A 26,219-nucleotide genomic window follows, 5' to 3' on the forward strand; every position below is an offset into this window, starting at 1 on the left:
TATGGTACCACGACGACGAAGAAGTAAGACACAAGCTTAAGTGTATAGGCATAGCCGATTTCAATGCTTACGGCAGCTTTGTGGTGACTGCCTCACGCTTGCGTACCGGTCGTGCGTATGCAAACTCAAGTTCGATCCAGTTTTGCCTGCTTGCCACCCTACTTTCCCGATCACTACTTGGCCTAAATTCGTGATGCCGTTGCACTGCAAAAACTTCCTCGTGGCTTTGTCACTCGTAGGGGCTTTATCAGTCCGACTTTTCTGGCTTAGATTCGTTCGTTACTAAATACGCTCTATCATATTGTCACGTATCCAGTGCCAAATAGGCCACCATGGTGACCGCCAGTTTCTCAGATGTAAAGTCTATGAAGAACGTAAGAAACCGGTAAAGGTCCTCGTACTACTTACTCGGACAATAGCATTACCTTATTTGTATTACCTTATTAGCACTGTCTTTCCGTGAGAACTCGACGAGACTGGGGTTTTCTTCAGTCGAACGAGCGGAGATGCATTCGGAGGCGATGAAATTCGGCCGGGCTTCCAGCTTATGTGGAAGTCAAGCGGCACGCTAGTGCTTTATTTCGCCAGATAACACAAAACTGGAAGATGAGACCAACAGCGAGCTTAGCAGCATTCAGTACGCAACACGGGTGGATCTACCAGCTCGACACCATCAAACCAGACCAGTCGCGTCAGCCATAGATACGCAGTGGCAATAGTTAAAAGCGGGAGAAGAAAGCTATGAGAAATAAAGGCCACTAAATTACGAAGCCGTACACTTCTTGAAGTCGCGTTTCTCGAGCGACTTCGGAGCTAGGGCCGGAAGAAAAGCGTATCGGCGGCAATTTTTATCCCCGCCGCGATCTTGGCACTCTCCTTAATTATGCACCGAGAACAGTCATTCTCCTATGTGAAGCTGCGTTTGGCAGAAAAAACGGAGCCAATGTAAGCGAACATTTTTTTGAATAGGATTCTGAGTAATTTTGAAAGAAGGTCGTAAGACAACACGACGTACGGATATCAGCAGTAATCGTCTCGAGGGCAGTGAGTGGAACCGTTCGTAGGAAATATAGTTGTTTATGCAATTATATATATCTAGGGATCACTATATGTTAGTGAATGTGTCCGCGTACGATCACGCGTTGCAAAATGGCAATTTTGGCAAAATGATTTTGCCAATTTAAGGTCAGTTATTTAGATACTCTTTTGTTAACCTAGTCGCGTCATCGCGAGTTCGAATTGAGGTTTTCATAACGGATAGATACAGAGTAGTTTCATCCTACGGGAGGTACTTCAACATGAGCTTTCGGCATTCATAAATGAAACAGGTAGCTTATTTAAAAAAGGATTAAAAATGATATTAATTACTGGAAGTTCGAGCATATGTATAACAACTGACTAATTCTGCATTCATTTTACTACATGTAAAATTTTTACATGTACAAAAAAATGTACATTTTACATGTAAAATTAAAAAAATAATGATAAACTCGATACTGTGTCCTTCCTTCGATTTGTACCATGTGCCTCCGAGAAAGCGGTGTTACGGAGAAAGCGGAGAAACTAGTTAATAGTATTTGAAATATATTTTCCTTTTATACATTACAGAAGATAACGTCGAATAATTCCAGCATTTAGAAAGTTGTGTTGACATTATTGACTTCCTTAAATTAAAACCATCAAAAAGTTATCGGCAACGACTGCTACAACGGCATTTTTTCTATGACGTTTACTTCACCAGATTGAAATCATGGCAATCATTTTAATCAAACATAACAACTTTTAAGGTTTTCAAGATATGCGTCAAAATACAGGTAATGTTAAGCCGGCGGTTCATTGTACTGCAGCATTATTATTATACCAGATAAGGTAAAAAAATTCGCCCACACAACTCTTATACGGATAGACAAAACCAAGATACATTATATCTGTTTCGAAGAATGTTTGCCAGCAAGCCTGTTCTGTTAACTAGTTCTGTTAATATTGCGTACACTATTTTGGCCTGAATCATTCGCCAAGATAAATATTTGCTACTTATATTACGCAACCTTACTTAGGAATTGACGCACTCTCGTCTTCGCTGCTTCCTACAATCAATCTAGTTAAATAATTAAAATACACAATAGAATTTTGCTTTGACCCTGGTCTTCGGTAATGAATTGTTCAAGCCTCTGACATTATCGCCGATAGTGGCCCTTAGCTGGCGCCATTTTAATAGGCTCATTGCTCTGTTATGCGAGTGGTGTCTGTGAAGTATTCCGTACTACCTACTCTTTCGCGCGACATAGAGGTACGACACTTCAGATTGGACAGTTCAGATTTTTGGCGGTTCAGATCCCCTTCCTCCATCCTATTCCCCATCCTATTTCTTTATTTTTCTCATTTGGAGATCCCGTTTTGCAATTCTCTTTCATAAAACAAAGCCGAGAAAAGCCACATGAACGGCTAGACGAACGGAAATAAAGTAAGCGCGCTGGCTTGAGCCAGCACTGAAGACAATTTTGTTCCTCACAATCATGGTCGCACAGGAGTAGCAGTAGTTTACCATTCGCACCTGTCCACGGCCCTGCACGGTACCCGCTTACTGAGCTCCGTGCTGATCCATCATGGCGCCGCTTACCGGGAGCGAGGAACTGGAAGCTACACAAAGATTTCGCTAAGTCCATCGTTTTTGGTCTGTTGAGCCTGAGCGAATGGGCCGGACTTGGTCACTTGCATAGCTTTTTCGTTGCGGGAAAAACGGAGAATCTTTTAGCCGCCCCACAAATCCCCTTCTATACCGCCGATTCCCTGTTATCCAGTTGTGTTTTTCCTTGTGTTATTGCCTGCTTTTGCGGACCCTCCCTTGTTAGTTTTTCTCTCTGGACAAAACCAGAACCCAGGCGAAGTCTCGAAGACAAGCCTTCTCCACCCCCAAACCAACGCCCCGCATCTCAATCCAATACACTATTCCATGGACCCTACAGGCAGTAGTATCATGGCTAGTAGGCCTCAGCATTATTTTCTGTTCAGTTTCTTATGTCCACTCTGACTTGCATTTCCTCTTCCCTATTTATCCCCCAGTTCTAGTCTGCTTTGCGGCTACTCTCCACTATTTTCCTTTGACGGCGGGTTCCATCCATTGACGCCGCCCACGACAACGGTCCTTCGCTGGGCGACTAGTGACGACGCAACCACTCGCGCTGAATAAATTATCCTGTGGTAGAGCGCCGTCCTACTTTGTTCGGTAGCAACCGTCTCTTTCGACAAGGGACGACGGTATCCTGAAGCGCATCGTCGATGGTGGGAAGCGTGCGAAAAGGCAGGGACAAGGCAAAAGGGGTTTGGTAAGAGGCGCGGTCGCCAGTGGCCACTCGGGGGTGCTGGTCATGGCGACAGTCGTAGCAGTAGAGGCTGTAACGACAGTTCGCTGGATCGTGCAGCCGAAATAGCCGCCGCTTAGCGCGTTATGCCGGCATCGCTGCTCGTGCTGCTAAATCAGCAAGCAAAGAGACTTGCCGCTTCTTAAGCGGAAACGGAAATGACGACAGGACATCAATCCAGGACGGCAAAACTGCAGTCACAGAATCAAGACTTGGTTGGCGGGCCTAGATGCGGATGGCGGGGAGGCCAGCTGAAATCGCGGGCGCGAGGATTTGGTAAGTCTGGCAGAAGTGGGCGAGCAAAGAATGGACGAGAAAGAGAAAAGAATTTGCAGCTGAATGCATCTTGCAGTAGCGGCGACAACAGCAGTCTTTGCCATCCATTGTCGCCGAATCGATTAGCCCCTTCCCTCCTGACTCCTCGCAGATTCGCAGACTCTTGAAGACCCATTCGATCCTTTCAGCTGTTTCGTAGCTTCCCAGAGCAGTTCATTTTGTATTCTCTTGCGTTAGTTGACTGTAAGAGTCGGTAGCAACCGCAAAGAATCAGTCTCCTGTGACCTGGGCTGTGACTGGACGTATAGGCATTCTTTTCGGTTTTCTTCCTACCTTTTTTCTTGTCCCTGTCTATGTCCACCGCGAAACAGTGGGTTGTAGACGAACGGCAACCCAGAGGTGGTGGCAGACAAGCAGCAAAATAGTCAAACTACTAGCTTGCTAAGGACAGGGTTAGCTGCACGGGCAGGAAATCAATGGCTACTCAGGGACTCCTCTGCTGCTGCAAACGAAGCAGCAGCAGAGGCAGCAGCAAACGGCAAAAACGAAGAAGAAGGGAGGAGACATAAGACACAGAGAAGGACACCCAAACGACAGCGAAGTGAAGCCTTTAACGGCAACGGCGGCGCCAGAGGCGATTGCGTTCGTTACAAATGTAGTTGGATGCCTTGCGTGCTGTTGACCACTGTCACGTAGCCGTGCTTTATTGGCATCTTAGTAGCTTGCCCGTCATAGCCTCGTCGTGTTTTCAGTCTCTAGGCTCGCCGGGGCAAACTCAACTGAAACCCTTTATTCTCTTTTTGCCTTGTCTTCTCATTGAACTCGTTCTCTCGTTTTGGTGGGCACAATGTTGAGCGGACCGTGTCGGAGACTGATTTTTCAATGGATTTTGCTGGCCACTAGCCACTGCTGGTACTTTTACGACTAACTGAGGCTTCGGGACTTGAACAAAACCGAACCGAACAGATCGAGACAGCGAGCCAGCCGGACGACGAGGCCCGCCTGCTTCATCCTGACAGGACGACTACAACACGAACAAGACAGAGACGAAGACCAAGACGATCAAAGCAAACCGACGCAGCGCGTCAAGTAGATACGGCAAGACAGGCATTTCACTCTAAAACAGTTTTTCTTCGACTCTCTTCGCTTGCTTGCTCCCTGACCACGCTGCCCCATTTGCCCCCCATTCGGTATTTCTCACTATCGTTCCCACCACGTTCAGGGACAAGAAGAGCTTGCTTCGAGCGAGCTAGAAAAGCGCGAACCGAAGGCAGCAACTAAACAAAAAAAAACAGCCGAGTAAGGAAGAAAAAGAAACAAGATGAAACGACAGTAGCAACGGTCACACCCACAAGGGGGGTGAGGCAAAGATGTCTCCTAAGAAGAAACTGCCAGCTTGGACTAAACTTCCTGGTTCAAACGGTTGCTGGACGTTTGAGCCAGTGCGGTCAATCACTACAGCCACGGCAACGGCGGAAGTACGGAAACATGGTTCCTTTGCCTCTATACTGTTCTGAAACAGACCGAAAAAGGGATCCTCAGCAGGAAAAAACCGAACATCTAGAAGGTTGTTGGTCCCTTGAACGCTTCCGTGCTCCGCTGTTAGCGTCGGCGTCGGCGTGGCGGCTACCGGAAATTTTGGAGAGGAGCGACTTTTTTTGGGGCGACTTGCATTCAGTTAGTTTTGTTGTCGTTTGAAAAAAGAGGGGCTGGAAAAGGGCAAAAGTCGTTTTCCCTTTATTTTTAACGACACAGCTATCCCTTGGTACCATATTCCTTTACCTCAATAGATTAAGAAAATGGCCTGACTTCAGTGTTAACTGGGCTAACCGTTGTGGAATTGGCGCTAACCCCATACTCTTCAATATATTATTACATTATTTGAGGCGAAAATTGACGCTCAACTGTAGCGTCAACAAAGATCAGTTGTTATTTCACGTAAAAACGCGTGATGCGAAGGACTACCGAGATAATTACATACTATAGCTGTAATAGGGGCCTGACACTGGGAAAGTAAGTAGCTAGTTCAACCTTACCTTCAGCTAATAATAAACAATGGTCATGCAAATGCGACCCATATTTTTTGTGCTTGACAAGAACATTTTATGCATCTAAGTACGCAAGCTGTATACACCTATCTGCGGTAAGGCCAACCGATTTTTAAACATGCATTGTTGAATCATGTTGCTCAATGACAGGGCGACCAGCCTGAAATTAAAAAATAAAAAAAAAAGGGTAAAAACTAGCGTATTCGATTATTCAAGAAGGGTTCCTAGTTATTATACAGATTCTATACAGAGATTATACAGGTAATAGTAGTGCTAGCGCGATTTCAGTGGCTGCGGACAGCTTTCTTTATGCTCCTGGTTAGTATACTAGACTTTAGCGAGTAACTGTAATGAGGTGAGTCTCATACTACGTATGTGAATGTATTCTACGGAGTCCCATAACAAGGAGACCACGAGGCTAGTTCCCGTGATAATCTACTGCTGACAGGTGCTTCTTTTAAACTTATAGGCACTTCGTGAGTTGATGTGAATTAAAAATCTAGGCTTAAGTAAATTTTTTTTTGTTTTGCGCTAAAAGCCAGCTGTCTAGAGCAGTGTTTAGGAACAGACCCAGGCATTAAATTCGCAAGCTTTTTCTTTATTTGATTACGAACTAAGGCGCATAGGAATTAGCTATTTCTCTAGCCATGAAGTTTCGAAGCGCCGTCGTTTTTTTTTTTTTTCGCTATGTGTCGATATTATAGTTTCAATAAGGAAGGTGTAACCTGTCCTTTTCACTAGAGATAATGCTATTAATCACTGTGTACGTAAGCTACGCTTGTATGATTCGGTTCTGTTCCCTCAGCGCATAAACTCAAATCTGAATACGTTCTTCCAATGAAGTTGTCTATTGTAAGACATTCGAATGTTCCCTCTAAATTACCATTGTTCAAAATATCTATTATGTCTTGAGTGGCTCTTCATCGGCGTACTATATTATCATCATTCTTACTGATGTGCATAACAAATCGTAGCATCTATGTAATTACTTAGAGCAATCATTTGCCAAATGTTACACCTGCATATCTTACAAGCCAGAAATAGCAAGAAGGACAGACTAGAACGTCCCCCTTATTCTTCCGCTATCTGTATTTCCCCCTCGCGTGGCATCCACTTCCAGAACGCATCTCCAACCGATCATTTGAGCATCGTTATGTAAGTTTGTTGTCTTCGTCGCAGGTCGCACAAACAACACAATAAATGCAACTCAGTTTCGATCACCTCGGACTATTTTTATCAGCAGTTGGTGGCAACATGAGGGCGATGGCAAGAAGTGCGGTCCGTTACTCGTCATACTTGACGTGCTGTTTGTTAATTACGGAGATGCGCCGCCAAAACTGTACAAAACAGTGAGCAATCCTGCAGCGCCCTTATTGACCAGAATAATTTTTGATGGGGAACACATCCAGTCGGATACGTTGATGCTAGAAGTGTACTTTCGGCCCCTGCAGCGTGCGATAGCCACATCACCGCTGCGGCCGGACCGTATACTCGAGCAGCGTAGCTTTCCGTCAAAATGAGCCTGAAATGAATTAGTGATCCTACTGTCACCGAATCCTGCCACAATACTACAGAGTTTACAAAGTCTGTTCTCTCTTTTCTCCTAAACTGATCTCTCTATAAAACCAGACTTTTGCTTGGTCTAACGTTCCTTTCTCGCCAGACGCCCGTTGCACTCGGGTATGCCGTATTTTCAACCAACTAGCGACAATGCTTGTAGTCTAGGGCAAGAGGGAGCGGGGGATACTTAAACAAAAAATGGCCTCCATAGAGACTACAATACAATACCTCTTCGTTTACTAGAGACAATCTGAGAAGCTTCCGAAGTACGATGGCATCACGAGCGCCTCGGCCTACGCCTCTTACATGCTAGCCAGTGCATATTCTCAAGGTACTATGAAGTGTTTTCCTTATCGACGTCGTCCAAAACGAAGTCCGGACGCGGCAGTTAGTTTCTTTTGTTTGCTTTACTTTGGACCCCCTGCCCCCCTCCCCCCCCAACAGACTTTACGTGCACCAACTTCGTGCATCTTTGCTTTTCTTTGGGAGAGGGAGGTGAAGCTTTTTTGACGTCGCCGCCGCTGCCGCCGCCGCCGTCGTCCTCGACTCAAGCGAGCAGACATACAAGCAGCCACTTCTGCTGCTGCTGCCGTTATTTACTATGTTGCCGCCCGTTCTACAAGAGCGATGAGTAATGTACGAATACATTTCATGAAAATGAACGTTGTTTGAGCGAGGCCAGCAGCCGCAGTAGTAGCAGGCAGCTACACAGCTTCAAGGGTAAGAGCGGTTACACGAATAGCAATGACAACCGCGTCTGGGGTTGCAGCCGGTGGCGGTAACGGCGTGATTTATTACAATCAGTCCCCAACCGAGTCCAAGACAGGCAGAGGCCTGGCCGCGTCTGACAACCCAAGCTTCGCTTTTACATCCGAAGACAGCATCCGCTACCGCTACTGGCTGATGAGTGGATGCACGCGTGTGTCCATGGAACATCACGTTGTCGCGAAAAGGGCAGTCGAAAGCGACACCAACAACAAGAAAAACAACGCCAACAACAACATCAACAGCCTTCTACGACAGCGAATACGAAACGCTCGGTTTTACGACGTTGATGCATCCATCGAGAGAATACGGGGTTGCTTTACTTGGTAGTGACCGTGTGGCCCGTTTCAATTCTGGGTTTTTTTCATTTTGCGAACATCTTACGCACGGCGTACAGATGCAATTGGCTGTTGCTTTATTCGATAGTAGAGCAGTGAACCAGTGCCGGAAGCAAGGCTGGATGTAACACAATATGGATTGTTAGCTTCATTCAGCAGATCTGAAAGCCCATTTATGTATGTTACTGCATGATTACATGTGGCATTAGGGGTGTCGTGATCATTTAAAATGTCAGGTCCAGACTTTTACCGATATTTATGAGGGAACTATCATCGCTGACATCATACATTCTAAGTACTATCCATTTAACAAATTAAGACTATACGATATGAATAAAAAAGGTTGTCTAAAATTTTTCCTTGGTCTTCGCCTCGGGTTTCGCTCACTGTTGCAGATGTAACTATCTTGATTTTTTTTTGCTGTGGGGATGGGACCGTTCTCGTCTGTTCGTCAACCTACTGTGATCAGTACAGTATTGTACAATACTATGAGAATGAACGTAAACTTCGCAGAGGTAGAAATCGGCGTTAAGGGCATACTTCTGAATGAGTCTCGTATATTTCTAGCTAAAGTTACGGTATGCCTATAAGTGACGTTCATAGCACGGAATTAAACATATAATATAACAGGGTACGTGCATTGTTCTCTACTCAAAACGATCAGCTAGTAAAAGACTAGAAAAATCTTCGACTGAAAAAGAGACCTTCAATTCAATTAACGGCCCTGTCAATGCGGCCTAGTTGAAGCGGCCGTTATGAGACACGGAAATTGCCTCATACTACTACCATAATAAAGCAGATGGTTGGCGCCCATTAGTACGAAACGACGTGTGTCTAAGCAAACATGTTACCATTGAACATGAACTATACAAGTGCTACCAAATGGGCTTTCTAACAAATGCTAATATTAAAAAAAAATCCGCAATCTCACACAATATGAAAGCAGTCTTTTGGTATCTGAATGTTTCTGTCGCACCATCCCAAAATCTATATACCGACCAATAGCGTCTCGAATAGAGCGTTTGAAATCAAGCGAACATAACAGCTTCTATTTATAAAAGGTGCATTTCGTATACATAATACACATTTTAGTGAAAAATGTTCTCTTTCACAAGCTTCTCCAACCGCTAGCGACCTATGCGACTATTTATAAGCGAGTACGTTAGTGGTGTCCTGGCGGACAACTCTTTGAAGAGAACTCTCGGCCTGAAAATAGCTGGCGAACGCTATAATGAATAAATTGAAGGGAACAGCTTGAAGGGACATTTAAGGCGATTCTAAGCGAATTCTAATTAACGTTTATAGCGACGTATCGAAGCAAGCGTTTTATACTCTTCCATCCGCTCATAAGCGCATCCATCCGCTTAGCCCAGCTATTACATATCTGGTTATTCGATGCTTACTTGTATGGCATAATGGGACGCGGCATCTTTTAAGGGGATTAGCTACGCTCGGCTGTTCGGATGCTTCATTCGTAAACCCTTCGTAAACCCTTACTGAATAATGCGGTCCTAAGAAATACCTATACGTCCAAGGTTATATATATATATATATATATATATATATATGTAGTGATAACTGAAATATTTACTGAAGCGATTATTCCAGCGTAAATAAGCTCAGTCACTAAACAGGAAAAGAAACTCAGACATGTCGCAACTGGTTGAAGAGCGCCAAAATTCAAACTTTCTTGACTGCGAAATATGCAACATTTGATTAAGTCACAAATATTACACCATGAAGTTTGAGGAGGAACAACACAATATTGTATTCCTGTCTAGCTTGCTAACTTTTGGAAGCAGACGTGCCCTCCAAGCCTTAATTAGATTAGGGTGATTGTATATACTTCTAATAAGCAGTATTTCTTTATAATTATGATATAATAAGTAAATATGCTTTAATTAGCACGTAGTATATTTCTGCGAATGTGTAATATTTCGCTGGCTACATCGCTAGCCTGCACATTAACTAACTTGCACTGGCCAAATGTTCTTTGTTGTCCATATATCAGAAACTCTAATATACGCCAACAAACAGATATTTAATGATAAAGATAAACTCGGTGTGGTACGAGCTTCTCCTAATCGTTAATTTTTAAGTATCACCCTCGTTTCTCCCCATGGAGTGGTTTATAACCGAATATCAAACGCCTTCACCTGCTGTCCTATTTTGCCTATACGAAACCGTTATCTTCGAGGCAATACATTAGACAAATTGATTAAATAAGCGCCGATATGATATGAGGAACGAACGAGAAGAAAGTACCGTCTTTGCGACACCGTTGGAGTCTACACAGCACAAACAAGCTCAATCCAGTCCAAGCAAAATGAATATAATCTCTAAACCGCAACGTTATGAAATAGATGCCTCTATAGTCCTATTGAACGCATTGAATTTAAGCTCTAAATTTCGACTCTCAGAAACTGGCCTGTGATTAGTTGCCCCGAGGCAGATCAAGTACCTGTTGCTAGAGCAACGAGTTGGTCGTACGGCTACGCAGATGTTCGGGTTAGGCTAGGAAAAAGCCCATAAGGATTTGATCATTCTCTTGGTTAGGCATACCTTAGTTTTTTTCATTTTCTAGTTTAACCCTAGGGCAAAAGCTGCAATAGAGCGAAGTAAAGACGCAATGGGTTCTAGCCGTCGGGCAACGGCAGTAAAACTAGCATAAGCGGCCGCGTGTAGCTCGTCATCACGGCAAACTTTTTCACCGAATTCGCATTATACATTACATGGCTCTTATCTGACGCGATAGCTATGCATACAAACTAACTATTCTCACCCTTGGCTTTGGTAGAGCGCTTCTGAAAATAATTCCGATGAGCAAAGGCCAACCATAGAGTACACAGGACACGCTTTGCTAGACGAAGCAAGGAGAATCCCGTAATCTTCCTTCACGTTCAATGCTCTCGTAACAGACACGAACAGCCTAACCGGAGAACAATATGTACGGTCTAGAAGTAAAGGAGCCTCACTGTTACATCTACGAATGACGGTTGCATGGGAACTAGCTGTGGGAATGCCGCGAACGTTGGAAGGTGCCGACATCTGCGCAACACGTTTAAAAATTAAACACTCCCTTTTCGGCCCTGAAAAATTCTGTAGCGTAATATACCTTTTTAAGCTCCTATGCCTATAGTATATAAGAAGCAGAAAGTAATAAGGCTAAAAGGAATGAGCTAGATAACTCGTAAACGCGCAGTGTTTTCGATGTCGATACAAAGCGAGATCTTCAAAGTCTCTTATTTTTCACAGGACGTTAAATGCGATCCCCTTGCTACAGGGATTTTTTGTGTTGTTGTTAAAGTGTGGCTGGGCACATCGAAAATGGTTAATTATAATTATGGTAGTAGTATGGAAATCACAGATATATACAGAAAAGTGGTGCATCTTCGTGACCCTGCACTGGTTTTTTAATGTTTGTTGATCATTTTGACGTTTTATATTTTCTCGCCCATTCAACAACGCATATGACCGTAATCCGAAGGTGGTGAGCCGATTCAAACGAAACCAACGCGTTACAGAGCGTAATTTTTTTTGCCAAATTTGAAACGTTATCTATCATTTTGCCATATAATTGGTCGTATGGACACGAGATATAAACAGCCGTCATAGACAAGTAAACCTAACATGTTGTTTCTATAGAAATTAAAAATAAGTAAGGCTGGAGTTTAATGAGGTTGCATCAGATGTCAGACGGCCAGCTGAAATGCTGCCGAGTGGGCAGAAACACTTCATGCATAAAACGTCAATGAAGATAAATAATGCATCGCAGCTTTTATTTTCGATCCCACTCATTGCTGCACTTTCTGAGTGACTGTAAATTCGAAAAGCCCTATTTACTAATACAAAAAAATTAATTTATTATAGGTATTATAATATTTGTTGCTGTCTGAAAAATTATGAAATATTTCTGGGCGTCCACTGAAGACTGCGTTAGAGTGGTGGGAACAACCTAGGGAGTGGACTAGGATTCAATAAGGATTTTATTTTTTGCTATTGTTAAGCTTTCCATGACGAACTGCTCAAAGGTAGTTGTAAGTTTTTTAAGTAAACTCAATGGATTTTTGGCAACGAACGGCTACCTAATCCCCTCTGAAATTTAGAAAGCGAAACCTATAGAGTGTTAATTAATTCGTTTCCGAAACAGGTTAGCATTTGTTTGGTAGTTACTTTGATCGACTTGATAAAAAAAAATCGGTTTTTACAGAAAGTCGCTTTTAAACCACACGCTCACTTCTAAACCCGTGTGTCAATCAACAAAGGATATAATTGAAAAACGAAACTTTCGAAATATGGCGTTAAGGTCAGTGTTGCGTTTTTACTTCAACAATCTATTTTGATGTTGATTTGAGTGCAGATCTATAGCTAAGCCTCGTGTCCCCGTGCCGAATTTTGAAAAAAAAAAACAAAAAATCTCTCGTTGTTGTCACGGTTTACCCATAAGAGTTTTGGCAATTCGGGTCAAACGTTTTATTGACCAAACTGGTACTCGCCGAGGAAAAATATTGAAATGGCTTTCAATAAGACATCTACCCATAAAAGTGCATTTGCTTTGGTAACCACTTGATCATTTAATTTTTTTCTTGTATAAAGTTTCCATACTTTTTATGCATTTTGTGTCGGTACGTTCTTCACCTACATGTACCCATCAAATAATGTTCCTGGACACGTTCGTCTGTATTCCGATCTACGTACATTTCTATAAAAAAAAAAAAAAAAGCAATTTTAACACGTCGAATGCGTGGACGATACAATAGACTGACACTGACAAACCAACAATTGAAATGTGAACCTTTGAAATGAGTTTTAGGCCTTTGAATTGACTGATAGGCCCAGCCTGATTGCGACATGTCGGAGCGGGTTTAGGCTTGCTGACTCGTTCGTGGCTAACCTCTAATTGCTATGTGTAGCTTATGCTAGGTTATTGTACACCTTTATGTAGATGCGTCAGCGCATGCAGATATACTAAACCGTGTGAAAGAATTTCGACTTATATAGGTAACTGACACCTTACGAAAGCCGTGAAAAAAATATCCTATGTTTATACCTATCTACTTGTGAATCATTACCAAATATTAATCGCACAGGTATTGAATATTTGAACGATATTTGTTTATATTTTGTTTAAGGCAAAGCTGTTTCGGTCACCTTTTAGAGTTAAGATGTATGAGCTAAGTTTTTGGCAGTAAATAAATTTTCCATGTAGCGCTGAAAGCATACGAGAAACTGGCTCAAGTATTTAGTATGTTTTGTACGTTTTCACCATTATTTAGACTACACACATTACGAGCATATATTTACACACAGTAAATATGAACAAACTTTGGCGGTGTATTTGTCATAGCGGGCCTGCATTTATTCGATCTTTTCCGTACTAAAGCAAAACCGATTTTTTGTAGAATTAAACAACCAATTATACTGAAAAACAATGTGTGGTTTTGGGAATTTCAGTAAAAATCAGCTGTTGTCCAATCTCTCCGCCCTGGACGAGCCCCAACAGCCAAAAATAGTAATTTCGGCCGACATACGGTTTATATTATTGCCAATTGCCAATCATGACAAATCTGCATCCAAGAAAGACTTTGATAAGGCAAACAAATAAAGAAGAACCTTAATAGGATTTAGAGCCCTGATGGCCTTGGAAACCTATCAAAATGAAAAAAAAGGCACATTTTCGTTACACCTAAATTTCTTAAATAGAAATTAACGTCTGTGTTGGAGAAAAGAATTAGGTTGTCCAGGTAGACTCCATCGATTAGTCTTTCTGAGAATTCTTCGTCTTTTAAACCTTTTGAGTGCTTTGAACCTTTGAATTTTTTTAATCCTTCGGCCTACTTTTAGCCTAAAATCTAATTTCGCTTGATTTTTTTCTTGTATGTAACGTATGTGAGCGATACTTCAACGAGTTCACACCGATCAATATCGTTTAACGCACGGCGGCTATTGAAAAGTTAGTTCCAAGTTAAAGAAGAAATGTCTCCTACGATCAGATCGTTTAGGTCATAAATAAAAGCCGTAAACGATGGCTATATTGAATAAACATGACTCGCAGTAATGATACTTCTAGTATAAGCAAATTCCATTGAAGCATCTATTTTCTGCTTAGACACAGTTTTAGAAACAACTCCTATGAAAAAGTCCAAACTTATATATATATATATATATATATATATATATGTATATATGTGTACACATATTTTGCTTTAAATTGCTAAAAATGATTTTAAAAGAGTTGCAGCGTCCATTGTCGATAAAATTGACTACTTTATTTTTTTATCTAAATGAGATTTTCTTTTTACAAATTAATAGGTTCAACAGAGAATACAGAAAAAATAGATGTGTTCAATGATGCTTTTATCATGAGTAAATTTAAGTAGCATCCACTCGCTTTTATTTCGCTAAGCTCCACAGGAGTAGATAATGTTTTTTTAATCTTTTGTTTGCGGAGCTCATTCACAGTTTTAGAAACGTTGAGAATAATCTATCTGTCCTATGATTGTTAGTGATAATCGATTTCACTGGCGTCAGGCTTTACGCATTGAAGCACTATTAACGTGGTACATTTTAATTGCCTTGGACATAAGTTAGGTTCTAAAGTTTTCGGGTCCTGCTCCAAAATGGCAAAAAATGTCGAGTCATTAAGGCTGGCGTGCAAAACGCGTCTTCCAAACGATACGAGAAAAGGGTTTACAGAAAGAAACTTTACTTTTACGGCAAATTTACCTTTTCAAGCACTCGTCATATATATATATTTTTTAATAACGGATTGAAGGTGGTTTTTGCGCAGGTCTATGAAGCGAATAAATTAAGATAATAGTGCAAGAAAAGGACCGAGCTCAAATAGAAATACTTCAATAATCGCCTTAAAAAAAACAAATAAAAGATCCTATTGCTTGCTTACAAGTTACTGAAAATATACCTTATTTATCAGCACGAGCATATGAGCTTTTCGCTCGGCGAGCGCCTACGTCGCATGGCAGGACTCGAAGCAACGTTTGTGAGTTTGTTATCACATACTTTTACGTTATTTTTAGAAAAGTAATAACAGTTATAGACAACACTCGATGTTTATACATCGGACGCAGATATATGCTCCGACAAAATACGGTACCATCAAATGATCGATCTTAATGGTTTAAACGGTGAAGAGCCTCTGATCGCGTAACACGCATAAAATGAAAGCAAATCGAAGATACTTTTGACTCGCGATCTGTGTTTTCCCTGAATTATTTTAAGTTGCTTTACTTTCAAGGTGTCATAATATTCTTACGCATACTTAGCTCATAACGTCAGACAGTATCACAAACGAGAATCCGATTTAGTTTGGCTCCGCATTGTGCGCACACAGCCACAACCCCAAAAATTCAACGGTCTCTACAATAATTTCTTGGATACCATTATTCCTTCCTGCCCCTCAGAAGCTGCATCAATGGTCGGTTTATATCCACTAATACACTGCCAAATTACAAAGTTACATACAATGCTATATGATCGACACAAACTAATCTAGATTATAATGAAAACCGGTTGGACACCCCCATCCTACCAGTTCCTCTTTAGTGCATTCGGGACTATTACGTTAATTAAAAACAAACACTCTTTAAAAGAAACATCGTGTACAATATCTAAACATTTTAACTAGTGTGAGTGAAATAACATTGCCTGGACCTGTAGCCAAATAACTACTTATCGCATCAACAAGTCTGTTAATTTGCGAACAAAAATCTGTTTCGTCAGTATCCAGATGCGTCTATCAAGTGCAACAAACACTATACAGGCTGCTAAATGACGGCGATATCGACGAATATAATTATCAAGAGGCATCAGAGAAGCTGGCTCAGCAATATTACTAACGGTATTGGATGATTGCAATGAAGATAAATTGCGGTATGTACTTAATTACTCGTACGTCGGGCTCTATCGATTTCCATGTACATATGTAAACCATGTAGATGCTGTTTATCCAATGCACGCGTCTAGCGGCGCTGATGATATCGAATTATGCAGGCAAGGTTAATTAAGTGCTGTAAAGAAGTACGATCGTTGTTGACGTCAATGTTATTACATATAGATTATCAGGACACAATTGTAGGATTTGAATCAGCGCAACTGGGCGATCTGATCAAATTCTCTCTTAAAAACACAGTAATAGGATTATGCAGGAAGAGAACGATGCAGAACTGCAATAGGGCAATAAGGATAGTTATAACAGGCGGTTGCAATTATAATGGCTTCAGCAATAGTAACGCTGCGAAAAACGAATGAGTACGTTGATCAGTCTGGCTGTTTACAGGTAAAATAGCAGCGCGTATTGTACGTATGTACCGTTACCCCCCCCCCCCCCCCGAGAGTCACAATCACAACAGGATTATGAGGAAGCCGGGGCTTCGATTGGTACATAAAAGTATTTAGACAGTAAAAAATCAAAGGAAAGTAAAAAATATCTTTAAATAGACATTCGTTTTGATCCACTTGACGTTTTACATGTTCATATGCACATATGTTGTCTAGATGGCAAGCCATGAGTTCGTATCTTACCTACTGTTAGAAAATAATCGTAGGTCCTTTTGCCAGGCTATAAAAAGCTTTACCTCTTAGAAAAGGCCCTTAGTTAGTTAACGAAACAACTAAAGATAAAAGGGTTATAGGCGGATCTTTATTAGAGTGGCCGGAAACGAATTCCCTTGAAATTTTTCGCCCACATGAATCGTTATCATGAGTGAAGGCGTTTAATAATTAGCTCTTTGCACCGATAAACCTGTGAGTACGAGGACTGCTTCGGATCATATGTATGAGCGCGAAGGCGCAAGATTTCAAATCTAGTTTGGCATCCGTGTGGCAGCTCAAAGGTACGCCTAGTCGGTCCTCAAACTAATGTCCTGAGAGATACAAATTGCATCTAGATACAATACGCCTGTCTATGCAGTGATTATAGCTGTAGGGGAAGTAAATTCACTGGCGTTATTAAGAAATAGAGAGCCGCAATAAAATGTAAGGGGTGGCAATCCTTTATATCAAAAGTCGACATGCTGCGTTGCAGTACTTACTGCCTAACTGTAGAGTGATCTCATTGGAGGAAACCGCCCGACAGCTTTGCGCTTTCTGATCACTAACTTAGTTTTTAACCCAACCATCACTGACAATTCTGTGATGATTTATAATAATTATCATAGAAATATTATATACTTAAGGAATACATCGTTTGCGCTAGTGTTTTTCGAAGCCGTACGGCTCATGCCAGAGTATCCACTAGATAACATGATAAATGCAGGAGCGAATCGGATTTGATTAGATTAGACTAACTGTAGGAAAAGAAGTTAATATCATATACAAATTTCCTATATTTGTATACACAACTTTGTAAATTCTCGATACAATAGCTTATTATAGTACGATTTTCAGAAGAACTCCAGGGTTAATCTTTTCTCGAGCAACTTGTGTAAAAAGTTTATAAAATCTTTTGTTTGAGTTTCAGACACCCTTGTAGCGAAATTTAATTCGCTTTTTGGCATATAAGGGATCACTAACTTTGCAACTATAAAAGTTACCTAGCATTGTGTTCTTTTTTTGCAAATGAAAAGCTACATGCTGCATCTGAAGTATTATTCGTTTTCTTTAAAAACATATGAGCTCCTTCGATAAGCATCACTTCTGTTTCCACTATTATAATTCTAGACAAAGTTAAGGCGGCCGGGAGACCAGCAATATTCAGACGCTTCGGAAATAGCCGCTATAGAAATATTCTATAGCGGCTATTTCCGCTGTGATAAAAACAGTAACAAACACATGTAATTATCACGCTAACGTTTGCTTCCACCATTCTAATTTTCTTCTAATCTTCTGCATGTTTTATTAAAATCTTGCCAGCCATTCTAATTTTCTTCTAATTTTCTGCATGTTTTATTAAAATCTTGCCAGCCTCTATCCAAGTTTACTTCACATAAGCATCCAATATATATTTTATTCCGCACAGCTGCAGGCTAGCCAGACCTACCCTCGTGAACCAGTTTGGGTTCACAAGATGGATCATTTCAATGTCAACGGATCTTTCGGCGGACTCCGTTCAGTGCAATCAGTCTGCCGGCAATTACCTACTATATCGTGAACGAAAAATCTTCATGAACCTATTTAGTTTTTGAGAATATACCATCTGAGAATTTTCTGTCTAGCATTGTCCTACACGTCTGCTCTTATTAGTTACTACGGTATATGCTTCTCTCGGTCCAAATTGCAAAACTTCAAGGATTACTGGACACCATTTAACGATCGTACTCCAAAAAATGACGTCTGCCAATAACCACTCTCGTGCTACTAGTTCTAAACAACCACAAAATTGAAAACAATAAGAACGATAGCCAGAACAAATTTACATAACAGAATCAAATCGTAGAGTCCTTCGTTTTCCACGAAGTCTTCAGAACCCGCTGCATTTCTTATGTCTTATGAATGTGTCATTACTGTATCAAACCGACAGAGAGCAACGTCTTCTTTCTAGATAGGTACCTGAAGCCGTGTCCATGTGGGCGTGGTATATACGTTCGCTAAGGAGGTTGAGGTTTCCGGCCTTTGAAAGAGAATCATCGTTGGCCCTCCCGGCTTCAAGACTCTCAGACGTTCTAACTATGACTCGTGGGCTGAAGTGGCTTTTGCTTGGCAATGAAGAAGACAGGTTGAAAAATGTATGTTGGAAGCACTCCACCACCATCGAACGAAGCTCACACGTACGGGTAAACCGGGGGATAGAATTGTCCCCTGCCGTTACCCTGCTTTTTTCCGTTCATGTCGACGAAAGCGCGGGTAAATACATATCCTAATGCGGTAGAGACAGCCGCAGCGACGCCGTAGGTGGCGCTCGTGATGCTACTTTATGTGCCTCTATCGTGCCGCTACTACCGCGTTCCTCATTCTCGATGGCCCTGCTTTAACCTCCAACAACGAAGTTCCGAACTCAAGCGACCGACGACAGTGCCAGCAAAACGATCAAAAAGAAAGAACTCCAATGGCGCGGAAGATTCCGATCAGTATCATCCGGCTCCTACTGAACACTGCACACTTCTTTTTGCTCCTTAACACCTCCGAGAAGGCCTTTCTATGGCCCATTCGAGTCGAAATCCTTACTCGTTTCTAGATTCTTTTGCGGCTTGGGCAAAAGTGCCGTGATGAAGTCCTCGATGAGGTTAACATTGAAATTTGCACACAATTGAAGTTAGTTGTTGCTTTTCAGTCGGCGATCATTTTGTCTAGCGCTGCCTCAATGACACTCCGTGCACAGATTCTCGTCCTTCCTCAAGGAACTCATTCACAGAGTAATCTTCTGATCCACTGGTTATGGATGTATGTAATTTGGCAACGGCTTTTTTGAGCACGGCAAGGAAATCGCTGTCGATGTTAAAGGAGTGGGAAATGAAACAGACAAGTGAAAAAGATGGCATTTATGTGACGTCTTTGCCCGTCGTCACCATACGACAATATGTAGCCACCACACAACTGTCATAAGCGTCATACTTTCGTTTTTCTCTCGTTGCAGCGCTCCTGCGATCGTGCCAACTGTATCAAACCGCATATTTCCAAGCCAATAGTTTTTCTTCATCTATGAATGCTGTGGTAAGACATTGCTGTGCTTAAGTCTCTAGTAGCAATTACTAACGCTGCCTTACAAAATAAAAAATTGCTCCATGTAATGCCAGCGCACATCCGGACAGCTAAATTCACTTGCTAGCTACCATACCTCGGCTACCAACCAGCATCCCGACGTCTTCCGATTGTAGGTTTTTATTTCGTTCGCCTGAGAGGATTAGAAAGATAGGTGAATCACTGATGTCGGAGAGCGGTTCGTCTAAAACCGTACAGCTTCAGAGCATTGCTTCCATCACCCACACACCTGGCCAAAGACTGAGTCACAGTCGACAGGTATTTTGCCCTGGTGGTGGTAATATGGCTACCGCACCCTCAGCTGAAGAAGCCAGCTTTTTTCTTCCTGTCCGTGGCGGCTGGATAATCACTTGCCATGAAGAAAGCGGTGCCTAGTGGCAATACTAATGAAGAACTACTATGTTCAGGACAACGGGCGACTGGTTAGGGATTTCACGATAACTTCTATGGAGTTCTAAGTTCGTACGTTCGTCGATCAGTTGGTGCTTCTCACCATCGTTGCGACGTCGACAGACTCGACTAGGTACATGGGCGGTTCCGTGATCGCGACGCGTACGGGAACAGAATATATTACTCTACTTCGTGGTTAGACTTAACGGAGCCAGCCAAGAAGCGAATGAAAATGATAATTAAATATCGCCGGTATTTATATAGGGAAGGAACGAAATAAGCTGCCCCAATTCCACTAGAAACACGGCACTGAAGGTAATATATACGTGGTCATACATACAAGTTTTAGCAGCCAGGGCTTGCGCAGACAAGCTGCGATGGACGAAGCAACGACACGACTTGTAGGACAATCGGTAGCAAAAATATTTAACGCTAAAGTCCTCGTGAAGCAAAGCCAGAAGGCCATAGAGGGGGGAGTGAAAGAATGTTAGCAAGCGAAAATCTCCTAGTTGACGCTCTATGCACGCCTATGAGGGCATAGTATAGGGCTGAATTGTTGCTATGCAGCCACCTGCTTGCCCACCTACCCACATACACAGGAATCTAACAATTGACCAATTTTGTCATCGTTATTATCCGCTGCTTCGCTGACTTACGGAAACTGCAGCTGGCTGAACCGCTTGTCAACTTAAGTGAGCTGGGCTAGACAGATAGGTCTTACACCTCTGCCGTACAACATTCGCTCCAACGTAATAGTCGTGTTTATTGCGTATATGCTTTGCTATAGCGCTGACGGCGCATGGAGATTCGCGTTATAGACAAGAAACCGTAAAAGCGGTGCAAAGGTCTACATTAAAGGTCCGCGTTTGTAGGCAACTGCGAATGTAGAGACTGTGAAGTGTGGACAGAGTGTTTGAAGATCAATCGTAGGCGATACGTTCTGAAAGATAGATAAAAAATTCACCTTTTTTTTTGGAAGTATGGATGAGGTGAATGGGTGTTGTTGTACAATATCTATATAATCTCTTAAAACTGATTGCTAAATTAGATGACGGAGAACTACACTTCCGTGGAAACTTGCTACCGTGCACAGGATTTTAAGATCCACGTAAGCGCTACTTTTCCTTATTTGCGGACATCTTATACACTTCGAAAAACAAATGTTTACGACCTATGTTACGAAGTCTTCGCAGAATTAAGATTTTGGTGGTTATGACACTTTGTTCCGTCATCTGGGGAACAAGATCTATGCGGTGAATTTGGTATATCTTTTTTTTAATTTACCGCTAAACCATATAGTAGTTCATAGTTGTAATAGTACTACTGGTATTCAAACCAAAGCCGTTTATTTTCCGAGACTTCGTTTTCAGTTTCGGTCCAAATTTTCACAGCTTACTTTATTTTTTTAACAGAACTTTTCTATTTCTACATCTGGTACTTAAGCCGTTGGACACTGCTTCAGCATGACTGGCTTTCACCGTCTCCTCATAAATTACTACAAATAGACTGAGCCACGAAAATTGAAACTTCCGCTTTAAATCCCATGATTCAGTTTTTGAGTACTTCCGATTCAACAATTGATAAGTAAATAAATCAGGTTTCATCACTTTAGAAGTGATATTTTATTATCTACTCTTAATAAATTATTGGTACTGGCAAGTTTTTGTGATTTACTTTCCCTAGCCTCAAATCCTTGATGAGAAATTATTTAAAATGATAAGCTCCGTGTGCTATCTAATGCATTGTAACACACACACACACAGATGTCTAGTCCATTTGTTATGCTTGTATGAAAAATACAGAACTGCTCCGAAACGATAATACTTATATTAGGAATCTTATCTAATAGTACGATAAACAAAGTATAATATAAATTTTTTAAATCACTAGTTAATAAGACAAACGGATTAATGCGATGTTAATATTAGCGATATTTTAATTGGCTAAATGAATTTTATTAGAGTTTACATAAGCGTATTAACGTACGATGGAAGGCCATAGTTGTACATATATTGTTGTCTACTGGTAAATCTCTTGACTCCCCCCTCCCTACCCCTCACATATAACAAAGTCTATTTACTACTGAATGACCACACGGCGAATGGCTTGGATGTAAAGATATCTCAATCTTAGACATAGGTAAACACAATGTATTGGTGTAGCAATGGATACATTATATGCAATATTCAAGGTGTTCAGGGAGTTGCACAGTTCTAAGTTTTAAAAGCAACATTATGCATACATTTTTATTCCTTACTCAAAAAATACATTCTTAGTTAGCAACTAGAAGCAACGAAAAAACGAAAAGGATTGCAAATGATAAGAGAATATTTAGCTTGAAGTCTTGTTTGGTGCATGCGGTTGCGATCGAAGTTCGAAATCAACATCACTATCTAGGAGATGTGTTTATACAAATGGAACGAACATCAATTATGAGGTATGAAAGGCTATCTTTGAAACTTTGATTCTTTTCTCATAGGGCTGGGTACTTTTTTGAACATATCATATATGTACATATGTCAGTCCGAAGACCAATACAATCATTATTCCAATTACCGCAACAGAAACGCATATACACAAACTATATATATATATATATATATATATAGCAAATACACATTAGGTGCCTCTAAAGCTGCACTACACATAGTGAAAAATTGAAAACATCAATTTTCTTTTATCGCTACTCAAAAAAATTTACGATCCTTTAATCTTCGAGAAGATACATAAAATATAGTTGTTGATGGTGTTGGACTTTAAAATGTGGCACCATCTTCATTACAACGATTTGGTTAAAACCTTCATTTGCCTCCGGCTCTTCGAACTTTTTTCTAAGTGAAAATAATGTTATGTCGTTGACGTCCTTGTGCTGTGCATCGGTTCCCGTTAGCAGACGAAATTTGTTGTTGTGACGAACCTTCAAGGTAAAGACGGGAAGTAAAAAAGGGATGGTGAAGACGACACATGTTAAGATCAAACGTACCAATATGAGTATGAAATAAACGTTTCGAATTTTACGTCTGCTTCTATTATCGCCTTAACTAAGCACGCGGTTCTTTGCTCTACATAAGGCAAATCGTGTGGCTATGGACGGTTTAAATTTAGATCATTTCACCTCTTTTTAGGTTTAGAGGGCAAACACATTATTAACAGGGACACTTATCGTTCAACGACCGAATAATAAGTTATCGAGTTGCACAAGGACGTGCAAAAAAAGCCCACATTGGTACGTTTTCATAAGACAATTCTCATACCTGATTTATGGAGCAGTTAAACCAGAAGCAACGGCATGGTACACCTGCTTCCTTAGCCAGATCGACGTACCTGCCCGAAAAGTTAGTAGCACTACATAAATAAACCATACTATCCTTACGGAACATTACAGGCTTTGTTAATTAGCGCCGTATGCTCAAGTTCTAAGATACTATAATGTTCATTTATATAGTAATAAAGCTACTACATTGATACATATGGAAGGTAGCTTTCCGTAAGTGATAAAACGATTAATCCTTTCAGTTACGATCTTTCATTTACTAGATTAGTACACATAATACATATTCATTCACGTGTATCTATATACTTATTAACTAAGATACTCTACCAAAGCAGAAGGTCTCTGCAACTTGCGTACAGTATTATTATCTTATTGAAGAGTAGTAAAGTTATAACATGAATTATATGAATCTAGCCTGTAAGAAGAAATACTGTATATACATATATATATATATATATATATATATATACAGGCACCTTTTACGTTGTTCCTTTCCCACATTGGTATTGTCAACGATCACTTTTCGCTTGTTTTTTAGGGCTTCCCTAACAGCCTTGACGCAGCGATCTAGGCTGCCTAGCATATCTTGGCAAATGTGGACGTAACTTTCCTCTTCAACCAGGCGCTTGGCTAATGTACTCTTGCCTGAGGCGGGGTATCCGACAAACAAGACAACCTCGGAATGATCGGCGGCCATGTTGTGGATCGATACAAATTCTGTACCTTTATCGGAAGCGGGTTCGATAACCGTTCCGTACACGCGATTATTGAAAAGCGATTTGGGGTCGAATTCGGGCATGTCGAACCTATAAACAAATATAGCAAACACAAAATACGCTGTTTATTGTGTAGTATAAAAATAAGAATACCGTTTTTTTGTATTTAATGCTAACAACACAGCATTATTCTGGTGGTAATGGCTTGCGTCATTTGTATTATAGATTTTCAGTCGCTAAACGCAAGTAATGAATGCATAAACTACTTTGGCATGAATATTTTTAAGAAAAGTTACTGGAGAAAGAGAATTAAATAGATTTATAATAATAATACCATACGCATAATAGCATATTTATTGTCTGCGGTATTAACTTGCTAAAGCCACATCTACTCACTTTACTACCGGATGTTTAAGGAAGAATTCTTCCGGGGTGAAAAATGGTACACCGTAGTTTAGTGCAAAAAGGCGATCCACTTTTGAGTGGTCTTTCCTGGCCTTGGGCTGCCAGTCTTTAGGACGACCGGCAGCATCGCCCACATAGAAGGACGCACGTTTATCCAAAGGACCTAAAATTCACGGCAAATCAAGGTAAAAGTGATTCAAGAAAAATACAGATACTAGTTCTCCTTAGTTACAAAAAAAAAAATAAGCCCATTTAGAAGCGTGTAGGGGCTAGGCGAAAAATTTCAGTTTGTATATGTATCATACAAATGAAATATTGTAGTAGTAACTCATGGATACATTATTGTCTAAGGAAACTGGATGCTTCTCCGTGTGTTTGAAAACTAATGGTGTAACCTTTTTTCCTAATTAGTAATATAACGTTCAATTAGAAGTTGTTGCCAGTCATAACTAGAACTGGTCAATGTTGCCCTGTTCTAAGGTAACCGACCGTTATCGCTTTCCAGGAGAGACCAAAGCCCATCACAAGGTTTTCTGTAGATGCCGCGACCATACGTAAGGTACATTGTCATAGCCACGTCTATCTTCTTCATGATTTGCATGAACTTCCGCTGGAGATTGGTTTTGCTTTCTTTACCAGTGGCTAGACCCCCTTGGTTCGAAAAGATCACCAATCGGTATCTAAAACAAACACAGGTAACACCCTAAGACAACTATTTTTCTCAAGTGCTTCCTTTAGCATTATGCAGACCTATCGAAATACGAGTCGATGCCAAAAGAAATCAGCTTGTACAGCTAGAAGAAAAAAAACTTTAATCAAATTTAAAATACTACCCAATAGTAAGGGTTCAACATGTGAGGCTACCCATACGTTATGCTTATTATACACGTATGACTTTAGAATTTTAAATAATACTCATCTAATTTATTTTGATACCAGAGCACCTTATACCTTATATCTTTACCAGATATCACGTAAACGTCACTGGAAGCTAATTGTATTTTTCTAGTAATGGTAATCTACTGATAGCAATAATAGTAATGTGATTCTCTAATTAATGATAATTTTGTAAACCTCACCCTTCATCGTTGAGTTTTTTTATTTTTGTTAAAATAGATTCTGGGTATAAAAGTCGCCAATCTCGCATATCTTCAGGGAACTGCTTTCCGCTTTTTGTAGTAATCAAAGTGCCATCCATATCGAAGCAAGCGCACTTTGTAGAGCGAATTCTCTTCAGTGGTTGGAAGACGAGAACTTTTAAGTCCGAAATATCCTCCCACGAGCCTACAAAATACCCGGCGAAAATGCTGCGATCATAGTAAATTAGCATGGCCTGTTTTGTAAATAACGTCAATTTGTTAAATGACATACTAAATTACATTATGGACAATTTGTTTAATGTATAAATAGGTTGCAAAGAATACGCACCA

At 40.9% G+C, this 26,219-nt stretch overlaps 1 protein-coding gene and 1 long non-coding RNA gene across 5 annotated transcripts in view; one reads left to right on the forward strand and one right to left on the reverse strand.

Annotated features, from left to right (window-relative positions):
- Positions 1-26,219, forward strand: part of LOC147755751 (uncharacterized) — a 49,126-nt gene that overhangs the window by 11,561 nt on the left and 11,346 nt on the right. The window lies entirely within an intron of this gene.
- PNKP (Polynucleotide kinase 3'-phosphatase) overlaps positions 22,302-26,219 on the reverse strand; it is a 42,347-nt gene continuing 38,429 nt past the window's right edge. For 3 of the 4 annotated variants that reach the window (XM_086988842.1, XM_086988841.1, XM_022804873.2), the window contains 6 exons: positions 25,869-26,073; positions 25,279-25,469; positions 24,781-24,952; positions 24,145-24,474; positions 23,649-23,718; positions 22,302-23,311 (listed from right to left, as the gene is read on the reverse strand). In XM_086988842.1, coding sequence (XP_086844968.1) covers positions 23,102-23,311; positions 23,649-23,718; positions 24,145-24,474; positions 24,781-24,952; positions 25,279-25,469; positions 25,869-26,073 — 1,178 coding nt within the window. In that variant the 3' untranslated portion in view covers positions 22,302-23,101. The remainder of the gene's footprint in view (positions 23,312-23,648; positions 23,719-24,144; positions 24,475-24,780; positions 24,953-25,278; positions 25,470-25,868; positions 26,074-26,219) is intronic. The other variant, XM_086988843.1, reaches the window with a different exon arrangement.

The sequence above is a fragment of the Varroa destructor genome, unplaced genomic scaffold, assembly GCF_002443255.2.
Source record: "Varroa destructor unplaced genomic scaffold, Vdes_3.0 BEIS01000004.1, whole genome shotgun sequence".
Lineage (NCBI taxonomy): Eukaryota > Metazoa > Arthropoda > Arachnida > Mesostigmata > Varroidae > Varroa > Varroa destructor.